The sequence below is a fragment of the Lepidochelys kempii genome, chromosome 6 (assembly GCF_965140285.1).
Source record: "Lepidochelys kempii isolate rLepKem1 chromosome 6, rLepKem1.hap1, whole genome shotgun sequence".
In the NCBI taxonomy this organism is placed as follows: domain Eukaryota; kingdom Metazoa; phylum Chordata; order Testudines; family Cheloniidae; genus Lepidochelys; species Lepidochelys kempii.
This window is the reverse complement of record NC_136385.1, coordinates 43231229-43257020: the sequence shown is the minus strand read 5'-3', so window position 1 is coordinate 43257020 and position 25792 is coordinate 43231229. Positions and strand designations below refer to the sequence as shown.

The window sequence follows — 25792 nt, the reverse complement described above, 5'->3', positions numbered from 1 at the left end:
GTATGGAAATAGGGAAACCACCTATTTCTTCTATTAAAAATATAGGGTCAGGTCCTCGGTTGATGTAAATCAGTGTAGCTGCACTGACTTCAGTTGAGCTGTGCTGACTTACACCAGTTGAGGATTTGATCCACTATGTACTGCAGCCTTGCAAAATTCAACTCAGTGAAGGAAAGTAATCTTTTCTGGTGCAATAATCAAGATATTTCCGCCCCTCCTGTTAGCTGAAATCATCATGATGAAGGGTGCATGTGTAGGTTTTTGAGCCTAGGTTTGTAAATGTTCATGATACTTTGCAAAGCTCCTATATTGGATATACTCATACAGAATATGCAGGTTTTATTCATACCTCTAAATCATATACTTTATACCTTTAAATTTAAAGGTGCTCCTGTGAAGTCAGAACAAAAAAACTGTAAGCTTTATTTTTATTATAAACGTATATAAAAGTCCTCTTATTATTTATACCGCCTCCTGTTTCTCCTGTTCTCCTTAATATTAATGTAAGGTGAAATGCTATACGACTCACAGTCCACATGTTATCAGGGAGTGCTCTGAGCTACTTCGCACTGAACCTGTCAATTGAAATCCCCACAAAGGGTAGAAGACAGACAAAAATAGCAATATGAGCTTAGATTTAACAGACCAAGTCTTCAGCTGAGCCAAGCTCTGACGACTTCAGTGGATCTATACTATCTAAGGGTCTGGGTCCAGCATCCTTAATGTGTTTCTAAACTAGGTCTGAAAAGTGCCCTTAAGTATTATAAAGGAATTGTTATTTTTTACAATCTAAGGATCCAATTCTGCAAAGTACCAAGCACCTTGAAGTTGTCCGTATCTCAGCTCCCACTAAAATCCGTTGGAGATAAAGGCCAGATTTTTAAAGGTATTTAGGCACGGAAAGATAAAGATAGGAGTCAAGTAAGCTATCACTTCTGAAAGGTGCCTATCTGCATCATCAGGCACATAAATACTTTTCATAATCTAGCCCTAGATAATCAGCCCCTTTCAGAATCACGCCCCACAAGAGATGTGTTAGAAAAAAAGGATGTTGGGAAGCAACAATAGTAAGGAAAGAGATGGAAGATTTATAGTATTGAAAATATTTTTGTTTCAAAGTGATACAATTTAAAATAAATATGTATCAATTAATATAGAATTATAATTAAGTCCCTAAGGAATATATGGTATTCAAATGAGTATCAAATAACTTTAAAGCTACTCTATAGTGATCTTATGTAATATTGATAATTCCATCAGTCTAGGACTGCTTCTTATTGACTGGATTATCTAAATTCCAAGTTTCCATAAACAGCTGCCTTAGACAAATCCCCGGTATCAGATAGTCAGAAAAACAAACAAACCACAAATGAAGAACTCTGAAGGAGGACAAAACAGAAACTGATAGGACAGGGGAAATTACAGAACCAAAATGGAGAAGGCTAGCATGTACATGGAGGAAAGACCTGAATAACATAACAAGACAGCCATTGGACTGTAACCCACCAAGCAAGGATAATATGGATGCAAACAACAGAAGCAGAATGGAAAGTTATCAAAATGATATGGGAAGTAGCTAAGACTGCAGTAGGCAACCAGCAGAGATGGGATGCAGTGGTGAAGACCTGTGTTCTGCATGGAATAGAGAGGCATGAGACGGAGAACCTAGGACTGATTTGCTTAAAAAAAACCCAAAAGACAAAGCACATTGACCTAGATTCTCTGGTTTGGGGAAGCTGTGCTTGTTGCAGGTCTGCCGGGGAGAGCAGGAGAAAAGGCACCTTTAAGCCACTTCTGATTGTGTCCAGAGACTGTTCCAGAAATCAAAATACAGCTGAAGCAGATGGGTACACTGGACTCATCCCCTTTCCTACACCAGGAGTTAGGGAAAAGGACGGTATAGAGTCTCTTTAGTGGCCTATATCACTTAGGTACTCTTCATGTGGGGAGATTATTTTTTTGTCTCTCTTACATGGCAAAGATTTGTAAACCTGTTAAAACTTACTTAATACATGTTTAACGTACACAGACACCCTCCTGACCTCCCTCCAGCTGGAGCAGAATAGAAAATCTGATTAATTGTTTCATATTATTTTCCATCCTTAAATAACATCCAACTGATTTTCACATGTGTAGTTTGAATGTAAATTTTTAGTGTCTGGAAATGAACTCTGTAACGTATACCTATTCTCCTATAATTAAAAAGTATGTGTGATTTAGACAAATATCTATATCAACTTTGTGTTTCCTTTTATTGTCATGTGCTTTCAACGTATCAAAGAAAACCACAGGCTTGTAAGAGAAATTTCTAGGTAGCATTTTTGTGAAGGAGCAGTAAATTCTGTTTGTCTTGGGTGATTAGAATTAAGAAATTGGTTGGTTCCTCAGGATCATTTCTAATAAGGGATGAGACTATAAATATTTTGTCATTCAGTGCATGCCTTTCAGCAGGCAGAGATAGAGTTAGTATGTCCACAGAAATTTATTTAACTCCAGAGGAAGCTGCTGGTTCAATCTCCAGAGATAGTCCTAGGACTTTTGCTTAAGTAAGAAATTTAGGATTGGGGCCAATACATACAGTATATTAAATTGGTTGGTTATAGATTAGAAAAAAAGCAATAGTACAAATGGTGAGGAATCAAAAATGAGCACGCAAGAAGAGAATAACTATAGAAAATGAGACATCATGTATAGATTACTGAAAGGAAAAATAAACATCGGTTATACAATTATAAATAACTTTTTAACTTCTACAGTACTTTAAACTTTAAGATGCTTATATGTTCTTTTACTGATGCTCTTACAAAATTTATAGATTCATAATCTTCTATCTGAAAGAATAACGTTTTTTTTTTCAATCCAGGAATCTACATGGAAATCGTGTTCCACTATTGCCTAACACCAATTTTGTATTATTATTTCATTTATAGATTATGCTGTCAATTTCACGGCATGAATCTTTGTGAGAAAAAGGCTAGATTTATTAGTTCTTCATTACAATATTTCCTGCAGTATCTTATGATTAGCTCACTATGTCTTGACATTGTAAACTACACTTTTTCCCTGGAAACAAAGAATTTTATTAACATTTTCTTTAGAGTGGCGACATAATTTAAATAAATGGAAAAAGAGGTAGCTGAATTCTGTGGTGGATGATAAAATATTCAGCTACAGTGAAAAGACTCATTTAAATGTTGACTTGAATGGTAAAAGGAATTCTGTATTATAAAATGTATTGAGAAATGTGTTAAGAAAATTTAACACAGGATATGACTGCACTGTAATCATGGGGTGAGACTGCAGCTTGAGTAGAGACCCCCAAGCTAAAGCTGCAGCAGCACATGCTTTGGCATGGTCTAGTCACCCGAGCAATTACCCTGGGTTCCGAGAGGGCTTGTATAACCTTTGCTGAAGCCTGTATGTCATGACTTCACTGCTCCAGAACCTGAGCTAGCTAGATTAAAGCTAGCTCAGATATGTCTACTTGACCTGCAATCATACACTGCATAATCATACTGTTTGCAGTGTAGACATATTCCAAGACTGCTGGAAAATTGCAGAACTTGGTACACACAATGAGGTATCAAACCTATCATTTAAATCAGCTTCTGTTCCAAATGACTGGAGGGTAGCTAATGTGATGCCAGTTTTTAAAAAGGGCTCCAGAGGTGACCCTGGCAACTAGAGGCCTGTAAGCCTCACTTCAGTACCAGGCAATTTGGTTGAAACTATCATAAAGAACAAAATTGTCAGACACATACATGAACATAATTTGTTGGGAAATAGTCAACATGGTTTTTGTAAAGGGAAATCATGCCTCACCAATCTACTAGAATTCTTTGAGGAGGTCAACAAGCATGTGGACAAAGGAGATCCAGTGGATACAGTGTATTCAGTTTTTCAGAAAGCCTCTCACATGGTCCCTTACCAAAGGCAAAATAAGCAGTCCTGGGATAAAAGGGAAGATTCTCTCATGGATTGGTAACTGGTTAAAAGATAGGAAACAAAGGGTAGGAATAAGTGGTCAGTTTTCAGAATGGAGAGAGGGAAATAGTGGTGTCCCCCAGGAATCTGTACTGGGCTAAGTCCTATTTAACTTATTTGTAAAAGATCTGGAAAAAGGGATAAACAGTGAGATGGCAAAATTTGCAGATGATACAAAACTACTCAAGATAGTTAAGTCCTAGGCAGACTGCAAAGAGCTACAAAATGATCAACAAAATTTAATGTTGATAAATGCAAAGTCATGCACATTGGAAAACATAATCCTAACTATACATACACAATGACGGTGTCTAAATTAGCTGTTACCACTCACGAAAGAGATCTTGGAGTCATTGTGGATAGTTCTCTGAAAACATCCACTCAATGTGCAGCAGCAGTCAAAAAAGCAAACAGAATGTTGGGAATCAAGAAAGGGACAGATAATAAGACAGAAAATATCATATTGCCTCTATATAAATCCATGGTATGCCCACACCTTGAATACTGTGTGCAGATGTGGTCGCCCCAACTCAAAAAAGATATATTGGAACTGAAAAAGGTTCAGAAAAGGGCAACAAAAATGATTAGGGGTATAGAACAGCTTCCGTATGAGGAGAGATTAATAAGACTGGGACTTTTCAGCTTGGAAAAGAGGCGACTAAAGGGGGATATGATAGAGGTCTATAAAATCATGAGTGGTATAGAGAAAGTAAATAAGGAAGTGTTATTTATTCCTTCTCATAATACAAGAACAAGGGGCCACCAAATGAAATTAATAGGTAGCAGGTTTAAAACAAACACAAGGAAGTATTTTTTCATGCAACGCACTGTCAACCTCTGGAACTCCTTGCCAGAGGGTGTTGTGAAGGCCAGTACTACAATGGGGTTCAAAAAGGAGCTAGATAGATTCATGGAAGATAGGTCCACCAATGGCTATTAGTCAGGATGGGCAGGAATAGTGTCCCTAGCCTCTGTTTGCCAGAAGCTGGGATTGGGTGACAGGGCATGGATCACTTGATGATAACCTGTCTGTTCATTCCCTTTGGGGCACCTGCCATTGGCCACTGTGAGAGGACAGGATACTGGGTTTGATAGACCTTTGGTCTGACCCAGCATGGCCGTTCTTATGTTCTTATGTAAATTTATAATTGAATACATGAGGCTTGCCCTTTCTGCTTGCGTAGGATCCCAGTGAGGTCGATGGGCATTCATGTACATACAAGGGTCTGCCCTCATGCATCCAATTACAGGATCAGGGCCAAACATGACTTATAGAGATATACAAGGCAATTGTAAGACTGCATACAGTGAATTTTCAGCAGTCTACCTAGTCATTTCCTGAGTCTGCGAGGAGTGGAGGAGAGCAGGCACCACTGGGCTGTAACTTCTCCCATGCAGGTGGGCACAGAATGGGCTGGCAGAGCCTTGGCTATACCTTTCAATATGCTGGTATGTGCACAGGAGCTGACACAGAAGGAGAAATAAACTGTGCCAGCAAAGGGGAAGCAGAAACTAGATTGTGGCTTCCCAAATCCTGTCCTGCTCCTGGGGCACAATAGCTGTGTGCTACTTACTCATTTCAGACTGCAGGATTATAAACTTTAGGAAGTTTTAGTGCATGAAACCATGGGAAGGAAATACAAACAAATCAGAGAAACTTTAGGTAGCATTTTCAAATAATAATCTGGGGGTGAAATCCTGGCCCCACTGAAGCTAATGGGAGTTTTACTATTGACTTCCTTGGTGCCAGGATTTCATTCTTGATGTGAAGAGAAAGATCTGGAAGAGAAGATGACATTAAAAGGGAGAGGAAAAGGTTCCATTATGGACACTTCGCCACAGAAGAAGGATGATTAGAAGAAAAAAGAAAACATGACAGATGTGTGGAAAACGTAATGACCAGCTAAGAGTACTACTTATCAGCCATGCATATTTGTAAAGTATAAATTTTCAATGCTGAATAAAGAAAAGTAATGATTAGTCAAAATGATTAGATGAAAATGCTCCTATGTCCTGAAGTTTTGTGTGTTCCTGCCATCGTATGCGCATGAGTCTTTCAAGGGCTATCATTTTAAATAAGTTATTACATGAGTCTTCCATCTTTGGAGATGGACAAGGTTTCCACTTTTCCAAGATTAACTATTTGCATACAGAAAAAGCCCAAGGGAAACAGGATTTTGAAAGATTTCTATGGTCTAATTTTAGCTATGTAAGTCCTAGTACTGTATGAAAATTTCAGACGTTAAAGGAACATCCAAATTTAAATAAAATATGTTCTGTCACGCACATCTCCCCAACTGCATGTCACCTTAGGGCAGACCCAGACCATATGCATCAATGAACCAGGGGCTTTGCAATATTTCCTATATTTATCATCCTCTTTTGTGCCTACCTTAAATGCACATGAGGTGGTTCACTGAATCGTAAGGAGTATTTTTTGTTGAACCAATCAGCTGAGGATTGTTCAATATTATACAGCTAAATTCCTTTGGTTTATAGTTAAAATGAGTCCCAACTCAGCTCCCATGAGGAATTCAATTTATATAGCTAACTGCTGTTGGTTTTATAAGGAAAGAAGTCACAGACATAGGCCTAACATATTTTTCAATACCCAGCTGTTTTACCCAATATGGTGATTACAGAGTTGCAAAAGGATTAGGCCAGAATAGTTGTTCCTGCACATGCATTAATATGAGATACTACCAAGAACATGACTTCTGGAGACTGTGTGTAATTTAGGGCCTCATTTGGTTTTAATGTACCTTCTAGGTTTACCTCAACTAATTTAAGAACTCCTTGTCCTGTCCAGTTTCCACATCATCAATTTATTTCTGATAAGAAGCTTGAGTTAACCTAAAAAAACTAAGTCTTTGTACCGTGGGAGGTGACATTTAAAACAGGATCATATTCATGTTGCCATCATTGGGGATTTTGTCTCAGAAACTTGCAGAACTGTAGAGCTCAGCCCACAGAAAAGAGACTAAGACTTTAATTCTTATTCAATATGTAGCCAAGCAGGAGTATTCCATCTGTGTCTTGATATCATAAAACTGCTTGCTTTAACAGGAAAACGCAGTAGTACATTTTGAGATTAGGAAATCTGAACTCACCAGGTGTACATGGGTAATCAGTATTATAAATGCCTTCTACTAAATCAATAAGTAGCAGATTATTTTTAAAAATCCTCTTCTTTTAGTTATATGCAGGGATTAAAATCAGTTTTATATTCAAATATAAATAATAGCTCTCACTGTCTTTGAAATGTTTTTCCAGGTTTATCAAAATATTTAACTGATATTATTCACTTACTTTTTCTTGCTCTAAATATAATTCCTCTGTTGTCATTGAAAGAATGCCTTTTTCTGTGATTCCCCCTCTCTGACCATCAATTGCAAAATCCATCTGAAAAATGTAAAATCATTTCTTGAAATGTGCATAAAATGTTGTTGATTACAACCCATATTTACAATAGTGAAAACATTTTAACTGTGATACAATCATTCATACACAAGTTCATTCACAAAATATTTATTCTATAGCCATTTGAAAATACAGATTTTATTAACATTATAGGGACAGTTTCAATTTAGAATATATATATGAAAAAACTCACCCTTTAGAATGAATAACCTAACTTTGAATATATGCAATTTTTAATTTTTATATTATAGTTATTTTGAAGTTGGCAAACAGTTTTTAAGATATATCTAATATAGACAATAATAAAATAAGTTGTGTGGTACCTAATACTTTTTAGTCACTCACTACTATATAGCTTGCTTAACAATCACATGTTCTAGCTCTGTGGGTGGGGACTGCTGTTACCACTCCAATGTGATGCTAAGAGAGAAGTGGCCCCAACCCCATATTTCCCTTGGTACAATAGTCTTCTAATGAGATTTCCCCACCCTGCCCCACTCTGGATCACTGTATGAGGACCACAAAGCTTGGACAGAGCACTGTCCCCCCTGCAGGAGCAGATTTCAAACAAATGGTGCAAGTGCACCATCTTTACTTTTGACATTCTCAGATTATCAGTTGTGAGAATTTACTGGGTAAAATCCTGGCCCACTGAAATCAATGCAAGCTTTTCCATTGACTACAGTGGAACCAGCATTTTACCCACTGTTCCACACTTTGGGTGGAATTGTGAATACACATGTTGGAATAAGCTTTACAGCCACACACCCAGAGTCCAAGTCTCTACACAGGAAAAGTGTATGATGGGAACTTGCTACTGGGAGGCCACATTGTCAGATGACTGGGTACTGGTGCATCCATTGGCATTAAAGAGCATAGCTGATAGTAAGACTGGAAGGACTGACGGTGACTGGGTAACTATTCAGGCTACTGTATATGTTAAGGTTGATTAATGATAAAGTACAGTGAAGTTGCGGCCAAAAGCTTTTCACCATAAGCCAAGGTTTTATTCTTGCCACCCACAATGGGCATCAGCACAATTAACTGCACACAAAATGCTATCTTTCACATGATAAAACAGATTGTAGATGCCCTTGTAGCTTTCTGAATACAATAGAGTAAATACTTGGAACCCCAAAAAGAATATGAGTTTTGTAGTAAGACAAAGCTCCATGCCATTATTAAGAAAATGTAAGACAAACATTTGAATGTGTTCAAACTCTTGCTACACTGTTCATAAATATAACATTTAAATACATTTTGCAATACTGTACACAAATAGAAATCAAATAAGAAATATGTAAAGCAAAAGTTGAATCAAGAGAGAGCATTTTCACTTTGAAAAATTATGCAGCGTTAATAGCGTCTCCTTCAAGTATCCAGACATAATGATAATATGCCCATTTTTTCTTTTAGGGCACAATTCTCCTGTCAGCTTTGCCTAGCGCAGCTCTGCTTTTGGCATAATTTAAATGGAAGACACATAACAGGTCTCACTTGTTCAGACTGCATTAAATCTTTTTCTGTTCTGTTCAGGTTCTTGTATCATGCCCATCACCATAGAGTCAAGTGCCTGCTGTTTGAAAAATATTTTGTATATTAGGCATCATTTCATATAGACAACAGGTGGGTGCCTTCCAATAAGATTAAAGAGAGGTATAATTTGTCCAACAGAACAATTTTGTCCAAGAGAGTTAACTACATATGTCTTTCAAAGATTAGAAACACTTCAAAATGTTGGTGTGCCAGTTAAAAGTTAGAAAGACAATTTCCCCTTCAGTGCTAAACCTAGGCACCATTCACAGTAAATCTGTGTATCATCAAATATTATACATGTACTAAATATGGGAAGGACAAAAACCAAGAAGCTCTACAAGCTGCAGTTCAGAGAGTTCCTGTGGAGGTGGAGTTATAGCGCTGGATCTACATAGTTCTACCGGACTAAGTCAATACTGATCCATTGATTTCCATGGAACTACACCAATTTACTCCAGCCGAGGTTGTGGCCCATGGTTTTCAATCCAAAAATGAGGCAAAGCTTCATATGTGTGGATATCGCAAGATTCACAGGGAAATCCTAAAAAGTGCCAGGCAACCCATGCAGAGAACCAGACTTTACCCTTTGCCAGCAAAACTCATTCAAGAGACATGCTGTCACGGTCTCCTGATCCATAACCCAAAGTGGGTTGATGGCATAAAGCAAGACCCTATAGATAACAAAGTAAGCACTAATTTCTACAGGAAATTCCTAATGGGTTTACAGACAGGTGATGGCACAAAAGTGGCTCTTCCCTTACCCATCTCCTTCTGCTTAGGAATGTCCTTTCACAACCCATATGAGACTGATTACTGATGTTCATGTGGAGGACCTTTCACTGAACTGGGGAAGGGGAATTATATATTACTTTGAGCTTCCTGCCTCAAAAAGCTTGTTTACACTAGGGACTTTTAAAACACTGTCCACTAATTTTGGCTCATTTCCACCCAGGTCAGCAAGATTGGTAGCATTAATGTACATGGATCGCCAGCTGCTGCCATCATTTATGTACTATGCCAGTCAGACTGACATTGATCAGGAGATATATTGCCGATGCCCCATCTGCACTGGGCTCCCAGAATTGATAACCCAGGTGGAAGTGAATTGGTATTAACCTGGATGTCTAGAATAGACAGGGGCCATACATAATTGTGTCATTGGAATAGGATTTCTTCTTTCATTCATCTGTACCATGCAGTGGGAAATTATATGACCTCAACTCTGTACATATACTTTTGCTAATTTTCCTCTCTTCATAGAATCTCAGAGTTAGAAGGAACCTCAGGAGGTCATCTAGTCCAACCCCCTGGTCAAACCAGGACCAATCCCCAATTTTTGCCCTGATCCCTAAATGGCCCCCTCAAGTATTGAACTCACAATCCTGGGTTTAGCAGGCCAATGCTCAAACCACTGAGCTATCCCTCCCCCCAAATTCTTACACAAACAATAGCATGGTGGTTTGTTAATAAAGGATTTAAAGAAAGGTTAGAGAGGGACAGAAAAGAGAAACTGAAAACAGAGTGAGAAAAGAGAGAAAAGAAAAAAAGGAGTCAGAATTGAGAGGGAAAGAAATAGAAAGTAGTCAAAACCAAAAGAAAAGAAGAGACAGCAAAGAAGAGTATAATAAAAGAAGCAGAAGATGGAAAAGAAAAGAAAATAAACTAAGAGAAAAAATAGTTAAGGTATGAAGAATTGAAACAATTTATTTGGACAAAAAATGAAAGAGAAAGAATGAAAGAAAAGAAGTACAGGGAAAGAGAGCACAAAGATGATGGAAAGAATACAAAACAAGGAAAAAAGTAAAAAGCAAACAGCAAGGCAGAGAGTACAAGTACCAAAATCAGCAAATTTGATGGACATAGAATCATAGAATATCAGGGTTGGAAGGGACCCCAGAAGGTCATCTAGTCCAACCCCCTGCTCGAAGCAATTCACATTGGTCAGGCTCCCTAGGTTTTCTGAAAATTTTAAGCATCTGGATAAACAGGTAACCTACCCTTTCTTAAAATCATGTGGGAAAAGCTTTTAAAAATACAATGCAATGGACATAATTTTCTGCCATCTTGTATCTTGTGTAATTATTTACCACTCTGCAGAGTATATGCAGTGCTGTATTAAAATGCTATCATTCTGATCTGGTAATATTTTACATTCACTTTGCACAAGTGTAACTGAATACATAGATGCAACCCCATAGCAAATTCGGCCTAATGTGCAATTAAAGGCTAGTTCTGGCTATTTTACAAACGTGTTCACTTTTAATAAATTCTTATAATCTTTTCCTTGTTTCTTTGTAAGATGCATCCCAGACATAATTTCTCCACAAATTATTGAGGAGAATGGGTTCTTAACTTCCCATGGAGGGTATGCAGCTAGTAAAGCATAGAGTTCAGTATAGCATAAAGTGAGCTATGCTTTCTGATCATACAGAAATTGTTCCTCCAGCATAGCAGCTGTACAAGCCAACTTTTTAGGTGCTACATATAAACATTTTAATGAAAGAAGATAGCAAATGCTTGTTTACATTTAAAATATGTAAAGTAGGACCGAAGAAAGCTAACTTTTTTACAGAGAAAACAAAACAAAAACCCTTGAGAGATAACAAAAGGGTGGATTAATCAATTCTCCTTTCAACAGATGGGCATAAAGAATTCATGGAAAATGTTTGTGTTTTGAGCAGTAGAATATAACAGAATGTATAGCTGGACATTTTATAATTATAGTTATGAGATGACAAATGGATCAATAATTATATATTCAAAATACAAAAGGGTTTTAACTAAATGTTCATACTTTGCTCAAATATTATAAAATATCTAATTAACCTGCATGTAGAGCGCATAGCCAATTTATAGTCTCAAGATCTCACCATAAGAAAAGCTTATGCCCATTAAATTTAAAATATTAACATTTGTAACCAATTAGCACATAGCTACTGTTCAAATAAGTAATCTGAATTATGTTTTACATGCAGATAAATATAAATAATACAATTTAACATAAAAACTGTGGCAATCAGCCTTCAGATATATATATTGACAAGATTACCCAATGCCCTATTACTATACAAAAGAGTGGGACAAATTACTTATTTATATATACAAAACATGCTTATAAAGGCCAGCTGCAGGTATTTTTTGGAAAGTGCATTTTAATAAGGTCCTATTCAGTAGGGGAACAAATGGGGGAAAAGTAGTTTGCACTACAGAGTTTAGTGCAAGAGCTCTCTCTTTTTCTAACAACGAAATCAATCATTTGTCCAGACTGTGGGGAGTCAGAGTTAGTTACTGAAAAGAGCTCCATATATAAACAAGTCAATAACTCATTGTGTGTTATTGTTGGGCTGAAGAAGTCTCCTTTCAAAAAGCTGCCCCTGCTTCTCTGAGAATGAATGTCACTGTATTCAGAGAGTGGGAGAGGGATCTTTTGTTTCTAGCTATTGCTGGCTGCCATTTATGTATGGGAAAAGAGAAGTAGCTGCTAGTTGAAAAACCATACCATAACTATTGCACAATTCTACATTATGGCTGTCCCAGAAAAGACCTTATTTTTGTAAATATACTTCTGTTAAAGACTTTACAAGTTTGCTTGAGCTTCTGAAATCTTTATTAATATTCCATATATAATTATTTTCACTTTATAAAGAAGAAAATGACAATAGAAATTAGTGATGACAAACTATTTAATAACTTAATTTTATCTGAATGTGAATAATTAAAGCAATTAACCAATTCTGTTTGATAACTATAGTTACTCAACATATGTGCTATAGATAACTATATTTAGTAATTTAATAGTAGTATATAAGTAAGCTTTGATCTTTATTATATTCTGTGTTTCTTGTAATAATTAAAAGATTATAAAACAATAGTAACTAAATCATCTCCATTCAGATTTGGGGAAAAATGAGAAGTGCAGCATTATTGTAGTTCAAGCTGCAATAGTTAAGCTTGATTCCTTGATCTCCAACAGTATAGCTTCCAAAAAGTGTCAGTGTTCTAGCCTGATAATTTACAGGACCATAGGCCCCAATCCTGCAAACAAACAAGTGATATACATTCCACAAGTAAGCACATGTATTGAATTCAGTGAGATTGCTTGGATCAGTACAGTTACTCACATGTGCGTGTTTGCAAGAGCATAGTGTAATTAGGTTCCTACTGATCACTAGTGCGCCTCCTTGCCTCTAGGTCTAGGAATGTAGCTTTCGCTGCATAGGGTGTCCCCTTGCTCTTCATCGCTCACTTTGCTATAGTCTTTCTTCTGATAACTTGGCCCTCCAGCTAGGTCACCCTTTAGTCCACCAGTACTTTGGTTATGAAGGACAAAAGGACAATTGTCCAAATGCCATCTCCAAATGGTGTTCAGTCCCAGTTTGAGGCTCTATGCCACTATAACAATGGCTGGTAGGGCAACATGGGCTCACCCGCTAAGCTGGGTTCCAGCCCAGGGACCCTACAACCAGCAATGCAGTCCTGTTGCTGTTTCCCAGTGCTCCTTTCTACCAAGTCTCTCTATTTTCTCTTTCTCTTGGATTTTCCATGGAAGCTTACTTTACTCCCTGCTCCTACCTTCACCGCTCCTACCTTCTTGCCAGATTCCTTACTCCGGGGCAGGCTCTCCCCCTGGGACTTTGTGCTTGTCCCTGCTGACCTCCCTCATCCTAGGGACTGACTGCAAAATTCTTCCCCTGAAGATCCTCTCTTTGCCTTGGTCTACATTAGGGGGAGGAGGGGAATTGATCTAAGTTACGCAACTTCAGCTACGTGAATAACGTAGCTGAAGTAGACGTATTTAGATCGACTTACTTTGGTGTCTCCACCATGGTGAGTCGACTGCTGCTGCTTGCCCGTCGACTCTGCCTACACTGTCGTGGTGCTGGAGTACAGGAGTCGATGGGAGAGCACTCGGGGGGCGGGGTTGATTTATCGCGTCTAGACTAGATGCGATAAATCAATCCCCACTGGATCGATCGCTGCCCGCCGATCCAGTGGGTAGTGAAGACAAACCCCTTGTCTTTGTTTTTTGGCACAACATATGAGGCTATGACCACCATTTTCTTCATTCACTTTTAGCCATTTTTTTAAAAAAAGTCCTTTCACTTAGTCTAGTATCCTTAAGGTAATGCAACATTTTCCTGATATTCTCACTAGTCCCTTTACGGAAACATCTTTGATCCAAGCTGACTCAATTTTTCATAAAAGAACTTTGTTTCCATAGAATATTGTCCACAATGCCACAGATCATGATCAACAGTTTATTTGGTTTTGCACACATTATACAACCTATCTTTATGTATTTTAATAAGTTTAATTTATCATTTAAGGCACAATGATCTGCTAACACTATAAAAATGACTACTAGACTCTTTGTATCTGACTATGGAGAATAGTATTATCTTCAGTTTTTGAGCATACATCATAAAATCTTCATCCTTTTGTTTCCTTAGTCCGTAGTTCTTGGCATTCCTTCACAAGCTCCTTTCATTCACAAGCTCCTTCATGACTACACTTGTCTACTTAAGGATATCTTATTATCCACTTCCTCATTTTTTAGAGCTTGTTTTTTGCTGCTTTGTCAGCCACCTCATTTCCAGGTATGCTGATATGTGCCATAATCTACTATTCGCAAAAAGAAAAGGAGTACTTGTGGCACCTTAGAGACTAACCAATTTATTAGAGCATAAGCTTTCGTGAGCTACAGCTCACTTCATCAGATGCATATCGTGGAAACTGCAGCAGACTTTATATATACAGAGAGAATATGAACCAATACCTCCTCCCACCCCACTGTCCTGCTGGTAAAAGCTATTACCAGCAGGACAGTGGGGTGGGAGGAGGTATTGGTTCATATTCTCTCTGTATATATAAAGTCTGCTGCAGTTTCCACGATATGCATCTGATGAAGTGAGCTGTAGCTCACGAAAGCTTATGCTCTAATAAATTGGTTAGTCTCTAAGGTGCCACAAGTACTCCTTTTCTTTTTGCGAATACAGACTAACACGGCTGTTACTCTGAAACCCATAATCTACTATTGTTACACAGATACCTACTTGAATTATTTCTGTAGTTAGGAATATTATTTCACTGTTTGTGTCATTTTTTCTTCCTGAAGTCCCTGATCTGATTGTCATAATGCCTGACAAGGCATCAAATAAAATTACAGCTGCAGCTGGTCACACATCTCGTACTCAGGCTAATGCGAACATTATCCCTATTAGTTCAGCCATTAGAACGGTCACATAATTCAGTAGCCTTTTAGATTTTTGGACTGGGATGACAGAAGGCTGTTCCTACTCCACCCAGGCTGTCATCTTTTGATCCGTCTGTATAGACTTGACTAAGCCAGCCCCATTTTTCATAAATTAATTCAGAAATTGTATTGGTCATAATGTGTAGTATTTTCATTCCCTTGGTTTTTTTCATACTATTCCAAATCCACAAATGGGAGAAATAACTGTCCAGCTGTAATTTGATTTCCCATGACTAAAAATTTTTAGCGCTCTCAATTTTTCATTTAAATATATCTCCTTTGCCTATTCTTTCCCTGATCGTATGAGGAAGTCTGTGGCAATCCATCACATTTTGTCTATTAATTTCTCAGCAATCCTCATAAATCCATTGTATACTTCTATTTTCATTATTCCTTTTACCTTTGCCCAAAAGATTAGATCTAATAGTTCCATCCTTAGGTTTATAGGTGCTTCTCCAGTGGCTATTTGCAGCACACATTGATGTTACCACCATTGCACCACATGTCAATCATAGAGCTTGGGCCTGGAACAGTTCCAAGTTTCTAACAGGTTTCAGAGTAGCAGCCGTGTTAGTCTTTATTCGCAAAAAGAAAAGGAGTACTTGTGGCACCTTAGAGACTAACAAATTTATTTGAGCATAAGCTTTCGTGAGCTACAGCTCACTTCATCAGATGCATTCAGTGGTTTTTGAAGCTGAACCAAAAGCTTGTCATCTATAGTCTAAAACTGGTCTTATCAATGCATTATATATCATCTATACCTTATCTGCATCCCATTTGTATCCAGCTATACTACTAAGTAATTTAATTCTACTTTTACAATTTTTATGATATCATCTATGCAATCTTTCCAAGTTAATTTATTATCAATTAATTTATTATTATCATAGGAACATAAATTATTGAACTATCTTAATTTTTTCACCATAAAGAAATAAGTCCCAGCCTTCCCTAATTTTCTTCCTAATTAAAAGCATTCCCTTAGTTTTTGCATATGAGCATTTAAATCCCCCAAACATTTTCCCACTTGGAAATTCTCTGGAGTGCCTAATTTGTCTTTTCCTCAGCTACTTTAAGTCTTTTATGCTTAGTCCATATAGCACAGTTGTCTGCAAAGAAGGAAATGCCTATTCCTGTCTGCACACTTTCCAAGGGGTCATTTATCATAATGGAAAACAAAGTAGGGCTGACAATACTCCTTTGTGGAATTCCATTTTCAAGCTTGTAGGTTTTTAATAAAGTTATTCCCACTCTGATTTATATAGTTGTCACTTAAAAAGTCCCTTATCCACCAAAACATTCTCCCTTTTATTCCAATTTTAGCTAGTTTATATAGCAGGCCTTCCCTCCATAGCATGTCATATGCTTTTTCAATGTCAAGGAAAACTGTTATCATAAAGTTCTTAGTCCTTATGCTTTTTGTACCTCTGTTTCCAGTCCCTATATCAGGGGTGGCCAACCTGAGCCTGAGAAGGAGCCATAATTTACCAATGTGCATTGCCAAAGAGCCAGAGTAACACATTAGCAGCCTCCCGCATCAGCTTCCCCCCTGCCCCCAGTGTCTCCCACCCGACAGCAGCACCACCATTCAACACCTAACCCTACATCCCTGCACCTCCTGCCCGCTGTGATCAGCTGTTTAGTGGTATGCAGGAGGCTCGGGAGGTGGGGGGGGAGGGGAGGAGGAGGAGCAAGGGCGCAGCAGACTCAGGGGAAGGAGTAGAATGGGGCTGGGGCCTGGGGAAGAGCCAGGGGTTGAGCAGTGAGCACCCTGTAGCACATTGGAAAGTTGGCGCCTGTAGCTCGTGCCCCAGAGTTGGCGCCTATGCAAGGAGCCGCATATTAACCTCTGAAGAGCCGCATGTGGCTCTGGAGCCAGAGATTGGCCACCCCTGCCCTATATGGTCAACTGTACATCTTCCTTTTCTGAAGCCACTTTGTATCTCAGTTATAATATCATTTTTCTCCAAGTATTCCACTAGTCTTACATTTATCATATTTTCCATGGTTTTCCTCACACATTATGTGAGAGCAATAGGCCTATAAACATCAGGTCTTGTATGTACCTTGCCTGGTTTCCTAATTAGTATCACCAATTCCTGTTTTTATTCCATTGGCAGCAGCCCTCCCCGCTCATCCTCTTCCCCCACCCCCATATATAATTATGTGACCACAATAGCATCTTTAGATTCCCTTCTGACAAGTGTGGAAGCATTTCATTACTTATGTTATCTTTACCTGGTGATATATTTTTCCTTGTTCTATTGGCTGCAATAAGCTCCTGCATACTACAATTTTTGTTTAACATATCATGAGTATATTCTCTCCAGCCATTTAATAGCTCACAGCTTTCCTCAATAAACCTCCTTTTTCCCCCCACTCATAAAACTCACTGCTTTGATTCATATTACTACTGACTTTTGGAATTCTTTTGCAAAAATGTCTGCCTTTCCTAAGTTAGAGACCTCAATTTCATTGTTTACAATATGTTCAGGTACACATTTACTTTTACTTCAAATTTCATTCATTCTTGGAATTTGCTTATATATTTCTTAAAGCTCTGAATATTTGTTCAATTTCCTACAGAAATTTCTCCAACTTCATTTTTTTGTCTTTCTGTTAATCCTTTGTGCCACCATCAAAGCATTATATATTTTATAAAAGTAATTAGGTCTTTACTATTAATTGTGTATCTTGCTTGCTTATATGCCTTATTTCTTTCATTGATTGTTAATTTGCAATCCTCATTCCACCAGGGAACTGGATTTCTAAGTCACTAAGTCAGGGACAATTTGATGTTTTGTTGATGACCAGATCAAGTCAATTGGTCCTGCTTTGAGCAGGGGGTTGGACTAGATGACCTCCTGAGGTCCCTTCCAACCCTGATATTCTATGATTCTATGAAGTGCTGCTATAATTCCTTTTATTATGTTGTTATAGAATTCTTCTATGTTCTCAGTTGTATAGTTACTACATAAATATTCATCAAATTGAATCTTGAAAATGTCCCCAATCAGCTTTTCAGAAATTTCAGCAAGGGACTCTTCTTGTGTTTTCGACATTTCCTTGGCCTTGGTACTCAATAAGCGTAGAGAAGTGATCACTTCCCATTTCAGTCTTTATGAATTTCCCAGATGCATTTACTAGCTCTATTATTTGTTCCAATTCCCAAATCCAAAACAGAAAAAGATCCATCCACTGAATTAAATCTAGTAGGTGCACCTGTATTCAATATAATCAGGTTATACATGTCAATAAATTGTTCTAAACATTTACCATTTTGATCAATTTTCTTATTTCACCATAGCTCATTGTGACTACTAAAGTCTCCACAAATTATGAATGGATTTTTGATATTATTAACTAGTGTTCCTAATTCTAAAATAACTAATTTTTACGTGCATTATAAACATTATAAATCTGTATGTAAGTGTTTTTGTTCTGTATGGGAATCTCAACAGCATGATATTCAAAACTTAAGTTTCTGTACATCGACATAACCAAATTCTTCTTTTATAAATATAACTTTAAAATGAAGCTTTTCTCATTTTAAATTGTTTAAATATTCCTCATATTGATACATCAAGAGACTGAAAAACTGAGCTATAAAGAGCCTGATTCAACAGTAAGCAGAAACACCTGTCTCATGCATCAGGGAAGACAGACAGAGTCCATACTGGGGGACTAGCATGGGCTATGAAGTGCAGAGGCTTGATGGATGTTTCACTAAACCAAGCCCATATGAATTCATCAAAAAAAAATACTGGGATTGAATAGTAATCTGTTAAATTTATAAACTACTGAAAACCTACAATACTATTCATAACATCATAACAAATTCCTTGAACCATAAAAAACTCTGAAAGGAAAAAAACAACCATTTTTTTCTATTAAAAATCGTCATTAATATTAGCATGAACTTATTACATTTAATTTCAGCAAAAAGACTGACCCACAAAATCCCTTCAAATAGTTTCAGAGGGGAGAAAAAGATGCATCTGCAGAATCCCACATATTTACAGCAAATGGGCATTTGCAAATATAGAACAAAATATGCTATTATTTGATTGTACAAATGCCTTCACATATTTCCAAGTTCACCTACTGAGCCCTGTTTGATATTGTAGCCTTTATTATCTATAGTATGGGATGGAATGTAAAAAATTTCAGAATTAGGGTTAAGGTTACTAGTTAACCTTGGGATTTCCTCTGAGACCTTTTCCACTCATCTTATCCAGAACATCCAGTTCTGGAAGAACCTTTTATCCAGTTCTATGGAATCCAAAAAACTGAGTTTGAATCCAAACTTGTCAATGATGTTTCTTTACTGGAATTTCATAAAGCTACACCTGAGGTGATCAGGGAACTCCAAACTACATAATTATAAATCAGATTATATATATAATATATACATGTTTGTTTTAGAATATATGTATATATATACATATATTCTAAAACAAACATGTGCACATTTCATTCTACATTGTATCACATGCTTTATGATTGGTTTACTAATTTTATGAACCAATCCCTGTATAGACCATGACTTATTCATGAGATACAAAGTGTGCTAGTAAGCAAAACTGCAGCTACAAGCTTATCACACATTACTCTTCTTACTATTTCTTTATCTACTAGCTACATATTATTTACAAGGCCACTTGTGAATTCACGCTTTGTCCATTGTTAACCTCTGTTTCCTTACTTCTGTTTTCTTTCACTGTTCATGTAAGGCCTAAAGTTAGCTGGATCTATCTGGCAAATATCCAACCAATATATATAAAATGTAACTTTCAACAAACTAAATACATACAGATACATAAAGTATTAAGCTGCTTCTATATAGTGTGCATTTACCCAATAATGTGTGTAACCTTTCAAGGGCGGGGGAACTATTTTGCAAATATTGACACAGTCAAATGTATTCATAGACAACAATACTAAAATATACTGACATTTATGGTTGTGATACATTTCTTGATTACCTTATTATCTACAGTATACAGATTGTTTTTCTCGGTTTTGACATTGTATTGGTAGAAGCCTTAATATCAAAAGCAACTAATTGTAAGTAAAACTCAGATTACAAAAACAAGAGTCTTGTATAATTAAAAGAGAAAAATATAATCAAAATAATATATATAAAAACTGGACCAGATCCTAAACTGAGCCTGAGTTCTGCTCAGTAAGGAGGTAGGAAGAAAGGCTGTTTTCCATTCCATGATCATAGTAGCAGCTGAGGGCTAGTTTCATCATAAGCTACTCTAACTTGCGTTGGCTGAAAGGCTTCTCTAGGGATTGTTGCACTGACCCAGGATTTTCAGAGTACACCACTCTTCGGCAATGCCCACTTTTGTCTCCAACCCATCTCCCATACTGGTGGATGGCAGGGTCAGGAGGCATAGAGCTCTGCCATTCAGCTCATATTAATGGGCTGAATAGCACACTGAGGCCTGGTTTGATGAAGTAGTTTATTGATATCAGCAACAACTTCTTTTTAGCACAGATTCTTTTGCCCACTAAAATGTAGAAAAAGATTCTGAGAGTAGAAGACCCATTTGGTAAAAATGACCATTGAAGAACTGAATAGCAAATTAATCTCCTAAAAGTAACAGCAACAAAAGCCCAGACTTTATTTAAAAACACTGTCAGAGGCTTACTATGCACCATGCAGCAGTATTTAGAGGAAGTACTAAGGTTGTTCTAAGTCGGACCACTAGCATTGGGCCTTTAATGGAACCACCATCAGCGAAGGATTGGCATAGCCATGGCATTTCCCTGTCACCAACGTTCCCCATATTCTGGGAGAGAGGAAGGCAATGGCAAAGCCCTGGCAGTGGTACAGATGCACCAGCAAGCAGATTCCCCTCTGACAGGTTAATTCTCTGCTTGGTGTTTAAATTCAGATTACAGCTCCTCTGCATTTTCAGATTGGTGCAAAGAAACTATAACACAATAATTTTAGCCCAGAGACAATGCAGGACCACCTATGATCCTTATAAATATACAGTGAATCAGACGACACAAAAATTGCAGGAGAGGTAAATAACGAAGAGGATAGGTCCCTGATTTTAAAGCAACCTGGATCCTTTGTTAAATTGAGTGGAAGCAAACAATGTGCAATATTTTAATATGGCTAAATGTATGTAGGAACAAAAAATGTAGGCCACACTTACAGGATGAGGTACTCTATCATGGGAAGCAGTGACTCTGAAAAGAAATTGGGGGTCGTGGTAGATAATCAGCTGAATATGAGCTCACAGTGTGATGCTGTGGCCAAAAGACCTAATGCGCTCTTCGGATGCATAATCCGGGGAATCTTGAATAGGAGTAGAGCAGTTATTTTACCTCTCTACTGGGCACTAGTGCAACTGCTGCTGGAATACTGTGTCCAGTTCTGATGCCAACCATTCAAGAAGGATGCTGATAAATTGGAGAGGGTTCAGAGGAGAGCCATGAGAATGATTAAAGGATTAGTAAACATGTTTTATAGTGATTGATCTCTTTGAGTCTAATAGGTGACTTGATTACAGTCTGTAAGTATCTACCTGAGGAATAAATATTTAATCATGGACTCTTCAATCTAGAACAGAAAGGTATAACAAAATACAATGACTGGAAGCTGAAGCTAGTCAAATTTATAGTGGAAATAAGGCATAAGGTTTTAACAGTGAGGATAATTAATCACTAGAACAATTTTTCTCCATCACAGTTCTCCTTCACTGACAATTTTTAAATCAAGATTGAATGTTTTCTAAAAGATATACTCTACAAATTATTTTGGGTAAATTCTATGGCCTGTGTTATACAGGATGTCAGATTAGATGATCACAATGGTCCCTTCTGCATTGCAATCTATTAAAACCACCATCTCACAGGAAGCTATTGATATTGTATAAGTGTGTAAAACAAGTGGCCTCCTCCCAAGCACCACTTCAGGGCCTCGTGGCAGCCCTGCAAGCAGAGGTGGATTAAGGTCTCCTGGGGCCCTGAGCTGGAGCAAGTGAGGGCGCCCCAATGCTGGAACCATGAACCCACCCCATCCCTTCCACCTACAGCTCTGTCCATGGCCCCACCCCATTCTGCTCCTTCCCCCTTCCCCCACCCCATTCCATCCCTGGCCCTGCACTGTTCCACCTCTTCCCTGCAGCTCTCCCCCATTCTGCCCACGACCCTGCCCCATTCCACCCCTTCCCCTGTGGCCCCATCCCCCGCTTGCTCCTTTTCACCACCCCTCATTGCCGTCCTGAGACTAGAGAAGCTCTGTGCCCCCATCGTAGCCCCGGGGCCGTGGCAGGGAGTGCAAACTTCTCCAGCTCCAGGGCCACAGCAGGGGGAGATTTTTCAAGGGGCCCCAAATTAGCCAGGGTCAGTAATCCACCACTGCCTGCAAGTGGCCCCTCACATCAGTTTCCCTTTTGGGTTCCCAGTAACTCCACGCCAGCTTATCCTCTTGTCCACTAACATAGTTTATTAAACAAAACAAATGCAAATTTCCATAACAAAAGTCCCAAAAGATAGTCCATATTACTGCCAGTGCATATAGTCCTTAAAACCTGGCTTTCTTCTCAACATAGAAGCAACATGTGTCTCAACATGTGTCTTTGCCACATTGGACTCTTTGTTTGTCCTCTTCAGTCCCTGTACCAGGACAGCCAACTCATGTCAGAAGTAAGGCCCTAAGCTGCACCTGCTCAATACTTCTGATGCCCTAATGAGCCAGCTAGGCGGCCTGCTTGGCCATCCTGCCTGATTGGCTCAGGAAGCCACCAGGCCAGGTTTTTAACCTAGCAGCAGCAGCTTGCTGACTGTTCAACACCCAGAGACTCTCTGCCTCTACTATTGGCGCCTGTGCTGCCCCTTCCCCCAATCCTTGTACCACCCCTTTTCCTTGAGACCCCGCCCTCACCACCCCTTCCACACTGAGGCCCTGCCCCCATGCTGCCCCATACCCAAGGTCCTGCCCCCACACTGCTCCTTCCCTTGATGCTCTGCCCCTGCACTGCTCCTTTTCCCCAAGCCCCGCCCCATGCTGCCTCTTTCCCCCAAGACCCCACCCCGCACTCAGTCCTCTCCGCTCCGCCTCCCCCGTTGCTCACCCTTATCTGGTAAAAAATTATGGAGCCATGGCCCCCTGGCTGCCCCATTCTGCCCCTGCCTCCCTATGCTCGTCTCCCCAAGTCCTGCTCCTGTTAATCTTCTACCACTCCAGCACAGGTACTACCCTGCACCCAGCCTCATTCCCATCTTGTTCCAGCCATGCTCCTGTCTCAGAATCAGCCCTTCTCCTGCCTTCCTTGACTCCTGGTAATCCAGTTCCAACCCTTGGCTCTGGCATTGAGACTCCGACCACTAGGCCTCCCTCCCGCTCCAACTACTAAGCCTGACCACCTATGACCCAGTCTGCTGAAAAACCCCAGCCCTTTCTTTTGGAATGCAATTCTGCTCTTCCCATGGAAACTCCCAGAGTCTCTCTTCTGGAAGCATCCTTGCTGGGGAGCATCCCTCACTCCCCCTGTACCTTTCACTGTTCCTGGGGGTCCAGCTCTCCTGCAAGGAGACATCAGCAGGTAAACTGCTCTGCTGCCCCCACTTCCTTCAGTTCTTTCTGGTCCTGAGAGCCAGCAGGCATCTATTTCTGCTGCTGCTCCTGCCTTCAGCCTTCTCTGACCCAGGCTCTCTGTCTTGAGGAGCTCAGCCAGTAAACCCCTCTTATACCACTATATAAATCAATGGTACAACCACACCTTGCATACTTCATGCAGGTCTGATTGCCCCATCTCAAAAAAGATATATTAGAATAGGACAAAGGACAGAGAAGGGCAACAAAAGTGATTAGGAGTATGAAACAGCTTCCATATGAGGAGAAATTAAAAAGATTGGGACTGTTCAGCTTAGAAAAGAGACAACTAAGAGAGGGATATGCTAGAGGTCTGTAAAATGATAAATGGTGTGGCGAAAGCGAATGCTTACCCCTTCACATAACACAAGAAACAGAATTCACTCAATGAAATTAATAGGCAGCAGGTTTAAAACAAAGTATTTCTTCATACAATGTACAAACAACCTGGGAAACTCATCACTGGCAGATGTTGTGAAGGCTAAAAGTATAACTGGGTTCAAAAAACAATTAGATCAGTTCATAGAGGATAGGCCAAAATGGCCAGGGATGGAACCCTGTGCTCTGGATGTCCCTAATCCTCCAACTGCCTGAAGCTGGGACTGGACAACAGGGGATGAATCACTCAAAATTGCCCTGTTCTGTTCATTCTCTCTGAAGCATCTGGCACCGGCCACTATCCGAGATTGGGTACTGGGATAAATGGACCATTGGTCTAACCTAGTATAGCCATTCTTATGTTCTAGGCCTGTTATAGACCCCAGATGCTACCCCACCCTCTGAATTGGCTCAACTGGAAGAATCTGGACTTGAATAGGAAAGCTTAGCTCAGCTTTGTTTAATGTGACAGATGCTCTGGGTATATCTACACCATAATGTAAGCCCAGGGTTAGTGGGACTTGAGTCAGCTGGTCCATGTTAGGGAACCCTGGGGTTGAGTATCTACATTGTATTTTAACCCTATATTAAGGCTTTTCTAACCTGTGCTCAAATTTAGGGCTCTGGCATCCACATTGCAGTGCTCAGACCCAAGTCAAAGTAACTATATCCCAGAGTCCCTAGTGCCCCCCTGAAATGTGGCTGCTCTAGCCATAGGACCTTGGTGCACTGTGGGAAAACTTTATTGCCTGCCCTGCACTTTACCAGGAAGCAGCTCACTTTGCAAAAGGGCTTGCTCAGTTTGCTCTCCATTGCAAACCCAGGAGGCTCTCTGATAGTGTGCTTGCAGACTGGAGATCAGAAGAGAATGGGTTAACGCTGACCTGAGCTGCTGTCATTTGCAAAGGGGATGTGGCTTCCATTATCAATAGAGTGGACTGCAGATTGTTGGTATAGAGAGGACTAAGGAAGTTGTCCCATGGAATTGAGGCTGACTTCCAGCTGACTCCCGGGACCCGAGTCAAGTGGAGCAATTGCAGCATAGATGCAAGGGGGTTAGACTTGAGCCAAGACTCAAGCTTAGGCTTATGTTGCAGAATAGACATACCCACTGTTACAAAGCTGAATATAAAAAAATTGAATGGTGACATACTGTTTAGAACAAAAATCCACAAAACAGGCAATTTTACTTTTTCATTTTTATAGATGTTTTCAACTACTTTTTCTTAAAACAATTAACACTTGATTCTAGAAATTTAACAAGCTGATTATTTGATCAGTTTTACTCTTCCTATATTATACAAAAAGAGAATTTATTCCCCGGTAAAGAAATAAAGGCAGCTCTATCTTGAAATGGATTGGGAGGGATTCAACAGTATTTTTTTTCCTAATGATAATTTTAAAAAGTATTTTAACATTAAAAATCATACTGGTTAATGTTCCATGCTTAGAAGTTAATAGTAACATCACAACATCATCAAGGATTGGGTTGTAGAAGTTTCTCCAACACTAATTTAAAACTAGAATTACAATAACAGTAAACATAAAATTTCCCTTTCTTGTATTTATAAAAAGAAACCAGACATTGAAAGGGATACTTC

The 25792-nt window shown here is 39.0% G+C and overlaps 1 protein-coding gene across 3 annotated transcripts in view; it reads right to left on the bottom strand.

Annotated features, from left to right (window-relative positions):
- Nucleotides 1–25792, bottom strand: part of DCDC1 (doublecortin domain containing 1) — a 420018-nt gene that overhangs the window by 227430 nt on the left and 166796 nt on the right. For all 3 annotated transcript variants that reach the window (XM_073347762.2, XM_073347767.2, XM_073347768.1), the window contains exon 9: nucleotides 7294–7386. In XM_073347762.2, coding sequence (XP_073203863.1) covers nucleotides 7294–7386 — 93 coding nt within the window. The remainder of the gene's footprint in view (nucleotides 1–7293; nucleotides 7387–25792) is intronic.